At 34.7% G+C, this 11,496-nt stretch overlaps 1 protein-coding gene across 1 annotated transcript; it reads left to right on the forward strand.

Moving 5' to 3' along the window:
- Positions 1 to 6,786: 6,786 nt before the first annotated feature.
- On the forward strand, positions 6,787 to 7,641 carry LOC131621643 (calmodulin-like protein 11). The gene is made up of 4 exons (XM_058892674.1): positions 6,787 to 6,862; positions 6,963 to 7,120; positions 7,265 to 7,342; positions 7,495 to 7,641. Exons 1-4 carry the CDS (start codon positions 6,787 to 6,789, stop codon positions 7,639 to 7,641), a joined length of 459 nt encoding a protein of 152 aa, XP_058748657.1.
- The last annotated feature ends 3,855 nt before the right edge of the window (positions 7,642 to 11,496 follow it).

An 11,496-nucleotide genomic window follows, 5' to 3' on the forward strand; every position in this document is an offset into this window, starting at 1 on the left:
TTGTTTATAATAGATTTGTTGCCTATTAAAAAGAACATGTCTATTAAAAATCTTAGGTGTCAATTAATGGATCTACTAACATTAAATTTGTTTCTATATATTTTGTTTCACAATAAGATATACTTGATATTGATAAACTTGGATTTGTAGAATTCATATTATTATTGGAGTAAAACACAACAATACTATTGTCACACAGGGCCGTCTTTGAGGGCGTGCAAGACGGGCTACCGCACAGGGCCTCAAATTTTTTACGATTAAATTGTAACTAAATAGGACTCCTTAAATCTTTACCACTATTAAAATGGAGTTAAATAGGGCCTCTAATTATTTTATCATAGTTGAACCATGACTAACCTACACAGGGCCTCCAAAAAGTAGAGACGGCCCTGTTGTCACAATAAATCTTCACAGGCCTCTCAATGCATCCAATGATTTGTATGTTTGTGATAAAGTTCCGTAGCCAAGTCGCATGAAGTCTCACTAAGTTATCTAAATTCTGATAAGAAAATTTCTTTACCCACCTCCCTATGGGGGTCACCCCCAGCGAAAACCCAAAACTGCCCCTGCTTCGGAGATGCATCTCCGAAGTTATTTTTTTTTTGAATTTTTTTTTACTTCGAAAATGCATCTCCGAAAACACCAAAAAAGTGGTGTTTTCGGAGATACATTTCCGAAGTAAAAAAAAATTCAAAACCGTGAATATTTTCGGAAGTTCATTTCCGAAAATATTGCTGCATATACAAATTTCCCTTCTTCACTATTTCATCATTTTTCTCCAAAACTTCCCCAAACCCTCTCCAAAACCCAATCAATCTCCATCCATTTTTCGTCATAAAATCAACTTTCAAACCGTTGATCACGTTAAAGGGAGCATAGAAAGCTACAATTTCAGGTAAACATCACTCATTTATTCCCCTATTTCACTACATTGATTGATGAATTTTATGTTGAAACTGATATGGTTCGGAAGTTCATTTCCGGAATACATTACCTAACAAATTTCGGAAATGAACTTCCGAAATATGCCCTGGCAGTAAAAAAAAACTGTTTTGGCCAACTTTTGCTAATTTTTTCATTTGTTAGGTATGGTGCATCCGGACAACATTGTGCAAGACGATGACGCAGTAGTTCCAGAAGTTGTCAGCGTTAATAACGATCTGGTTATTGACGTTAATCCTATGATCAATGTGGTTGATGTTCTGCAAGAATTTACAAATGAACGGAGCTTCGGTAGTCGCGAATAATTGATTGAGTGGGTTCGGAACGAAGCTAGTAAACTTGGATTTGGAATTGTTATTTTAAGGTCGGACAACGGAAATAGTAGGCGGAAAGCTTTCGTTGTTTTGAATTGCGAACGAGGTGGGAGTTATGTACAATCAAACCGGGTGCTAAAACACGACGACACGGGATCGAGAAAGTGCGGGTGTCCTTTTAAGTTGCGTGCTACTCGGAGGGTTGATGATTTGTGGCGGTTAACCGTAATTTGTGGAATTCATAATCATGCCTTGGATGTCAAGTTACACGGACATCCAATGGCATGTCGTTTGTCCCGCAAAGAGAGGAATGTGATATCGGACTTAACGATAGTCAAAGTGGTGCCTCGCAACATACTTGCCGATTTGAAGCGTAAGAAACCGGATAGCGTTTCAAATATCAAACAAGTTTACAATGAACGACACAATCTCAAAGTTTTGAATATGGGCCCTCGGTCGTAAATGCAACAACTTTTGAAATTACTAGGCGATAACAAATATGTTTCAAGCTTCCGAACCTCCGAGGACAAAGTTTCGGTGCGTGATATTTTTTGGACTCATCCCGAAAGTATCAAATTATTCAACACATTTCCAACCGTTCTAGTCATGGATTCGACGTACAAGACAAACAAATATAGGCTTCCTCTTCTAGAGATAGTCGGTGTGACCTCGACGGACAAGACTTATTCGGTCGGGTTTGCTTTTTGGAGTGTGAAAAAGAAGACAACTTTACATGGGCCTTGGGAATTTGCAAGTCTTTGTTAGTTGATCAAGAGGTTATGCCAAACGTCATTGTCACCGACCGGGACAATGCTTTGATGAATGCGGTCGATACCGTCTTCCCGACATCTACCGTGTTACTTTGTCGGTATCACATAACTTGCAACGTGAGAAGCAAGTTGAAACCCGCGGTTGGGACAAAAGATAGGCCGGATGAAAACGGTAAAGTTATCAAAGTCGGTGTTGTGGTTGATAGGATAATGGCGGCATGGAGGGAAATTTTGGATGCATACTCCGAAGAGGTGTATACCGAGAAATTGGTACACTTTAGGTCTTTGTGTGGTTCCATTAAGACATTTTGTCATTACGTCGAATCCACCATTCTTGACAAAGTTAGATAAAAAGTCGTGTGTGCTTGGACAAATCGAGTTAGACATCTTGGTTGCACCACGACTAACCGAGTTGAATCCGCACATGCGGTCTTCAAGAGGTGGTTGGGTGATAGCAAGGGAGATTTGTGTCGGGGATGGGACACCGTCAACCAAATGCTCCAAAATCAACACAATGAAATTCAAACATCGTTCGGTCGGAGCAAGACGGTTATGGAACACCGGTATAAGGGCCAAATTCTATTCTCCCAATTGATTTACAACATATCCCGAACGGGTTTGAATTTTTTGTTTCATGAAGCTAAGCGGTCGGAGACCACGGGGCCGGATAGTTCATTATGTGGGTGCACCATTAGAAAGACATACGGCCTTCCATGTGCTTGTATACTTGCAAAAAAGAAGAAGTTGAATTCACCAATACGCATGGATGAGGTAGCCGACCATTGGAAGAAGCTTCGTTTTGATGATTTTGACCCGCCGAAAGAAAATGACTCCAAAATCACCATCTCCGACGAGTTGGAAGTGATAATGGAGAAGTTTGCTAAAGCGGATGACACAACGAAAATGCATATAAAAGAACAATTACGAAAAATCGCATTTCCGGAGACCACCGATTTGAAACCGCCATCTCAACCGGTTAAGACGAAAGTGTTGAAAGAGTATTGTGGTGTACTTTTCGTTATTATCGTATCCACAGGGATTATTGCGATATCACCGCCGTTCTATAGCCTATTTTGTCTTGAGTTAATGTTACTTTAGTTTTAGGTTTGCAAAAGATCATTCAATTCTTTTAGTAGCAAAGAGTAAATTAATGAAAGTTCTAAGTTAAAGAAAATGTATCAAGATTTGATTTTATCGACCTAAATTTGTATGTCTCCTTATAAATATACGTATATGAACATGGTAACGATCAACATAATTACGTATCGACGCCTATATCATCCGTGTCCGCAATGATATAGTTAGATTTACCGTATTGTTTAACCGACGATTTCTCCATCCTTTAAACAATACAAATAACGTTTTAACCGATACTAAGTAAACATCAAACGCTAAATCCATGTCTGCAATTTATAGTTTGATAGATGATAAAGTTAGATCTAGATACAAATATTGATGTCTCAAACACTTATACCAAAGAAAAAGCTTTAATAAACAAACTAAACCATCTATATTGATCATCACTTGTTCATACATAATATATTCACAAGAACACATACAAAAAGCTAGGAAGATTACATCTTATCTTGATACAAAAGAGATTTAGCTATCCATGAGAATGGTAGCTTGCTCAAGAAGTAAAGGATGAAGATCAACAAGCATCAAAGGCGATTAATCGACGATCAAAGCTTCCAATCTTCAACTATTAGTTTGCTACAGAGATTAGGGTTTATGAGCTCTTAAGAATGTAATGTCCACCTCCCAAAAATCAGAATTACTCTTTATATAGTAAAACCATTTTCTGTCCAGGGCGCGTCGCGCCCTCCAGCGCGCTTCGCGCCATTACACTAAAGAAATTTAAACCGCCCATGCGCGTGACGCGCGCAACTCTCTGCTTTGAAGCTCCAAAATATCTTGCCCAGGGCGCGACGCGCCCACATCTCCGCGCGACGCGCGCTTACTTCTGCCAGGCACTCTCTAGCAAAGCTCAAAACAAGCTCCAAACTTCCCCAAAATTGGCTAAAACCTACAAAATCATAACTAAAACACATATTAACATAAAATGAAAGCTTAATATTATAAACTATAAATAATTATCTAAAACTTCAGGGAATTGTACGAATATCCGATAAAAACGGTCGAAAGGTGCCATTAATTATACTAAATATAAACACATTTTGGCACCTAACAGAAAGGTGCACCGAAAAAGTCCAAAATTACACAAGATGACACGTCAACAAAATGATCTCCTTCCTACTTTGAACATGTTGATGCATCGTTCCCGGATTCACCGACACCGAAGTCCAAGTGTAGTGGTAACAAAGGTGCCCGTATTTCGAAGCCACCTCGCACACCGCCGATAAAAAAATCACCCATACCCTACATTGATGAGATGCCACTTTTTATGCACAAATATATCGATAACATCGTTGATGTTGGAGGCGATGGCAATTGTGGATATCGGGCCGTTTCGGGTTTGCTCGGTAAAGGGGAAAATAATCACACTTTAGTCCGACGGGAACTTATTGCGGAGTTGACTTCGTATCGGGACATCTACGGCCGACTATATGAAAATCAAGAAAACTTTGCGAAAATTCATGATTCACTTGTTCCATCACTTACCGGTATCGCTCCTGTTTCGAAGTGGATGTCATTCCCCGATATGCGTCATCTAATAGCAAGTGCATATGATATTGTATGCGTCGATTTGACGAGTTTTGGACTAAGTGAGACTTTCTTTCCACTTCATAGTCGACCGCCATTGGACGCGTCGGGTCGGATCATATGCATCAGGTATCTACGATCGCGGCACTTCGTCCAAGTGTTTTTGAAACCGGGGTGTCCTATACCGGCTACTTCTTGTCAATGGACGGCACATCGTTCAAATGAGGCGGAGACTTGGCCGGATCCTTTCGTTTCAAGAATGGCGGAGTTTGAAGAAATGATGAGCCAAGAGCGCGAGCAAAATAGAGAGCGGTCGAAGAACATACCTATTTTGGACTTAGGATCCACCGATTGGTTCGGTGAATTTTAGTTTGTTCTGGATCGTTTTTTGTTTTTAATGACCATTTTTGTATGTATTGTTGTTTATCATGTAGAATCGGACCGATTCAATACATATATAATATAAGTATGTTTTATGTCATCTTTGTCTAATTTATGTTTATTGTGAATTCCATTTGTTCAATTTACACAACACACTAAGCAATCAACAATATGCAAAATTTTGTTTTGTTTCTGCATACTTCGGAAATGAACTTCCGAAATATGCTAGTCTGCCTCCAATTTTCGGAAGTTCATTTCCGAAAAGTCCCCTGAGGCAGGATAAGGTTTGTTGGGCCATCATTGCTCCAATAAGTCTATAAATACAAAACACTCTTCTTCATCCTCTTCACACCACAAAACACAAATGACACAAACCTACCCCCACCTAGCATTCGTCTACTTTGAAACCGGCCACTCGATGTCGTTCCAATTCCGCTTCTCGCGCGACACGCCGTTTGCGGAGTTGATAACGTCGCTCAACACGCTTTTGCACTATCCCGAGAATCGAAAGGTTGTCAAGCTCGAATACCGCTCGCCATCGCTTAACGACGAGGGACACATTAAGTTCACGCCTTTTGAGATCAAGAACGACGAAGATTTAGCGGTTTTGTGGACAACGTTCGACCGATTTTCTTCGAAGGGCCCGATCGAGTTGGACGCGAAACTTCAAAGATCGGCGGACGACATTATCAAAATGTTGACTCATCCCCACCTACCCGTGTTTAACAATATGTAACTTTAATCTTATGTAATGTGATCGATGTAATCTTCACCCGATTAAATAAAGCGAATCGTTCTTGTTTTTCATCTTTCTTCTGTCCAGACAATATTTCGGAAGTACATTTCCGAATTCCTCCAAGGGGGGTGAATTCGGAGATGAACTTCCGAAAACACCACATTTTCTGAAAAATAACTTTATTTCAGAGATGCATCTCCGAAATCAATATTTTATATTAAAAAAAATACTTTTTCGGAGATACATTTCCGAAAACACCTTTTTTATCAAAAAAAGTACGTTTTCGGAAATGAACTTCCGAAACTAGGGGTATTGTGGTAAATTCACTAGAGATGGCCAAGAAAGTTAAGAGGTGGGTGAAGAAATTTTCTTCTGATAATTGAGCATGGAGTTGCTCGTTCTTTTCAGGTAGTGCATCACACACTTTATTGCTATCCAATGGAGCATATCAAAGTTGTTCAAGTCCAGAACTTTTACAATGAATGATAAATTAGAAGAGGTGCAAATTTGAACATACACGAGGTTCTTAATTTGATGAACAATTAATATAATTAATGTGTATATATATATATATATATATATATATATATATATATATATATATATATATATATATATATATATATATATATATATATATATATATATATATATATATATATATATATATATATATATATATATATATATATATATATATATATATATATATATATATATATATATATATATATATATAGTGTAAATTAGTGTGCCGTAACTAGGAAGGATTAAAATTATCTTTTCCTTTTGATTGACTTCTATAATATTGAAAATTCCTCCTTCCAGAAAAGCTCATGAATTTTTAATCTGAATTTCTAGTTATTTGACTATTTGAACAACTATTAAACTCACGTTATGAAAATAGGTACCTCATTGCTTATTTTTTCTTTCTCACCCTTCTCATTGAGCAACAAAACTATTCAAACTTGTCTTCATAATGACAGATTCTTTGAGGGATGATCCAATTGCTGAACTTCATGAAGCATTTTGTCTCATTGACAAGAACAACGATGGTGTGTATTTTAGTTTCTTCACTTTCATTTTTAGTGTAACAATAGCTCTTAGGAACTGATTTTTGATTTTCTGGAATTTTTGGTGATCTTTAATGTTTAGGGTTCATTACAGAAGATGAATTAACAACCACAATCAAATCATTTGATGTAAATCCAACAAAAGAAGAAATTCAAAATATGATTAGTGAAGTGGATATTAATAGAAGAGGAAGTATTAATTTTGAAGAGTTCTTGAATATTATGAGTACACAAATGAAGGTAATTAATTATCATTGCTACACTAAATAAATGCTTTGTTATAAATTATTTTTCAAGTGATTTAAAATATTTTCTTTCATTAATATGAAAAAAAGAAAACTATTGATTAATTAATGGTGTTATTATGAAATAAAAATTGAATAGGAAAATATATCTAAGGAGTTGAAAGAAGCCTTTAGAATATTTGATAGAGATCAAGATGAATATATTTCAGCCATTGAGGTAAACATACAAATGCATTTGAGTTTTTTTTTTTATGTATTAATTGAGTTGCTTGCATAAAAAGATATATTTATATTTAAATTAGTTGTTAGGGTTTATAAGTGTTTTATTAATTTATTAATGCATTAGTAATTTTTTTTTATGTTTTATAGTTGAAAGATGTAATGATGAGATTGGGAGAGAGACTAACAGATGAAGAGGTTGAACAAATGATTAGAGAGGCAGATTTAGATGGTGATGGTAAAGTTAGCTATGAAGAATTTGCAAAGATAATGGTGCTTAGTGGATGCTCAAAGTAGAGAAGGTCTTACTCTTAGGATTTAAAAATATATATATTAAAAAATAATTTATTTTCCTTTAAATTTTTTTATCATCATATTACTTTTTATAGAATTTATAATCACACAATATGTTTATGTGGTTCTCATAAGGAGCGGCCGTCTCAGGTTGACATATATTTTTTTTTATAGTTTAAATAGGTTTTAATTTTTTGACTTTTGCACTCTAGTTCTTAGGAAAAAGAGATATATCATTGGAACCCAAGTGTTTGATTTTAATTTTTTTAATTTCTCTGTTTTAAAATTTGGCTATTTGGTCCCCTAATTTATAAATTTTGAAAATTTTTTAGTCCCCTTCATTTTCTTAGATGTTGATTTTTTTTAAGACGTGATACTTACATGTAAGACTTTGCCATGTAATATAATAAAATTGCTTGATATTTTTTAAATTACAAATAAGTCCTAATTTATATTTCATTTTAGGTTTTATATTCATAATGTGAAACCGTATTCAGTTTCACTCTTCCCCTTTGTTTAAACCTTAATTTTTTGAATGAGCATCTCTAAAAACTAATTCTTCTCCATTTAAGTCTTCTCAATCATCCATCAATTTTGTTCGTATGTGGTTTTCACTACTTTTGAAGAAATCAAAGCTAAGTACAGCTCAATTTGGCAATTGTTCGAAAATGAAAGATGCACCTTCACATTGGGATGACATTAATTATTAGATATATGCAACTTTAGTTTCTTTCACTTTGTATTATTTTTGTATTGGACAGGTCTCTGTTAGTGCTAGGTAGCTTAGTTAATTCTGTTAGGCAGTTACTGATTTAGTTAAGCTTGGTCCAATAGCAATAAGGAATATATATATATATATATATATATATATATATATATATATATATATATATATATATATATATATAATCTTATCTGCTCATGTATCATGTATGGCGAAAATACACAAAGTGTAATTCTGAATGAAATGAGAAAGATTGAATGCCGTTCATCACTTCTAACATGGTATCAGTAGCATTCCCTTCATTTTTCTGATACGAAATTTTCATTTCAAGACCCAAAAATTCTCACTTCTACAACAAATCAGTAGCATTTTATTGGACAAATCATACACATATTATAACAATTGAATCAACGCAATTCTCATTCTCAATTTCATACAAATTTTATAGATTCATACCTAAACCCTAACATAGAAAGTTATGAAATAGAGGGATGAAGAACTTAAACCAACCACGACCCATTACATACATATATAATCAAGATAATGGAATTCTCCCCCTTACCTTGAATCAAAACTATTGGCTTTTAGTCCCTATAAAAAATATATTGACTTTTAGTCCCTATAAAATTACTTTTGCACTCACTTTTGGTCCCTCTACAAGGACTAAAACTGAGTGCAAAAGTAATTTTATAGGGACTAAAAGTTAATATTTTTTTATAGGGACTAAAAGTCATTTTGAGTAATTTTATAGAGACTAAAAACATATTTAACCCTAAAATAATTAATAATATAATTAATGAAATTGGGATGTTACACCATCAAGCACCTATATTTGTTTAGCTTGTATATGTTATACTAACCAAAATACTAAAAATATTGCTCTGTTCCTTTTGTATGTTTGTGTTTTGTAGGTACCAAGCCAAAACATCCAACCAACAGGGCTTTTTGGCCATTTTTCACTGTGTAAATCGATTTCCCTCGGGAGTAAATCAATTTTCATGCTGCATTTTGCGCCAGGATTTCACTTTGAGCAGTGGGAAATCGATTTCCCTCCAGGGTAAATCGATTTCATGCAGCAAATATGGCCAAAAAAGAGAAATTATCAAGTTTAGTGATATTTGGCACTATTTTCATTTATTGGGAGAATATTCTTGATCTCATAATTCCATACCTCATCATGATTAAATTCTATCATACACCCTCATTTGATGACATGTGCACCACTTGATCATTTTTGACATCAATCCCATTTCTTTGATCATTTTTTATTATCACCAATATTTCACATCATTACCATAATTAATTTCCTTCATAAATCCCATTTTAATCCCATTTTTACCAATTAAATTCAAATTAATCTCCAAAAGACAATTACCAATTTGTCAATACTCTCATTTCCAATTCTATAAATAGAGGCCTCCTCTCATTCAATTCTGAAGCTTTGGATAGCCAAAATCACTCTTGCAAAATACTCTCCCAATCCTCTCCAAGACCCATTTCACTCAAAGCTCATGTTCATAAAGTTAGTAAGCATTTCATTGAAGCTTACTAATCTTTGAGCTAAACCTTCACCCATTCACTTTTTCTTCATCAATTGTTGGTAGATCAAATTATTTGGTGGTTGTTCTTGAAATTTAATTGAAGTTGGTAAATCTCTAGATCCATTTCCATCCTTCAAGATGTGATCCTTTGTTGATTGTGTGTGCTACATATTTGGTGCTATTTACTTGTGACTTGATGGTATTTTCGTGCACAAATGCAGTCAAGATCATAAGGTGTTTGATAATATGTTTGAGCAAAGATTTATCTCTTTAGATGCTATTTTTTCTAAAAAATGCACAGGGGAAATCGATTTCCCTACTGTTTTTTTTTTTTGCGCAGATTTTGAAAATACTTCAGGTGAAATCGATTTCCCTTCTGGGTAAATTGATTTCATGCTGACAGGATGCTATTTTTTTTAAAACTCTTTTTAGCTTGTTTTTGGTAATTCTTCTTCTTCTTCTACTTTTTTCTTTTGATATTTGCTTTGAATTGCAAATTTAGAGGTCTAATTCCTCTTCAAACTCAATGGGCTTAGGATATTGATGAAGTTGATTAAACATTCTTTAATTCAAATCTATCATAGGATGAATTATTTAATTCATTCTTGGTGCTTTGAATTAATGATATGTTTAGTGCTTTAATCCACAATATTAAGTGATTGAACTTGAAGATGGAAGAAACCTTGAATGTGATTCTTTCTTTTCTTCATATCTTTTGTTTTGGTCGATGAAAATCTTTGATATCATTGAAATTCTTTCGAGTTCTTGATGAAGATTAGACCGTTATCTCTTTTCTTTTTGTGCGACACCACTTTCGGAAAATGATCTACATATCGTTTCTCTCACATGCATTAGCACTCAAATTGTTATTGATCGGCCTCGTTGTAGGGTGACTTTTATATAAGTTACTTGGCGATTGCTTAACATATCACTACATTTTGTCCTTTAATTGGAAAAAGATCAAAATGACAGAGAATGTATGACAATTGGTTCAAGAATTTTGAAAACTCATCGTGTATTTGTTTTGATTCTATCAATCTTCTGATGAGTTTTCATTGACTTTGAACCCAAGTCCATCGTTCACTCGCCATTGATCATCAATTACTAACAATTGACAATTAAAAACTAAATTTACTTTTATGCTCTTTATTATATTGCCTTTATTTTTGTGTTTTAAGCTTTATCATTTATCATTCATCATCATGTTTATGTTTATGCAATTTTTCCTCTGTCCACTTGGACATATGTTTATACTTATGCAATTTTTCTTTTGTCCATTTGGGCATATGTTTATGTTTATGTTCTTTTTTATTTTGTCAACTTGGACCATGAAATTCTGGTGTAACAGATCCAGATGTCGTGAAAGATGTCGAGACATGTGATTTGTCAAGAAACATTAGCAAGGTATATACACAGAATTATGTCAAACTGAAAGATAAATGACACCAGTAATTGTTGACCCAGTTCGGTGAAATCACACCTACTCTGGGGGCATACCAAGCCAGGAATGAAGTCCACCATCAGCAGTATTAATTCAGAGCTAAACTAGTCCCAAGTTTACAACCCCTCACTTAATTCCTATCCAATGACCCT

This window comes from Vicia villosa, unplaced genomic scaffold (assembly GCF_029867415.1).
Source record: "Vicia villosa cultivar HV-30 ecotype Madison, WI unplaced genomic scaffold, Vvil1.0 ctg.000010F_1_1, whole genome shotgun sequence".
NCBI lineage: Eukaryota > Viridiplantae > Streptophyta > Magnoliopsida > Fabales > Fabaceae > Vicia > Vicia villosa.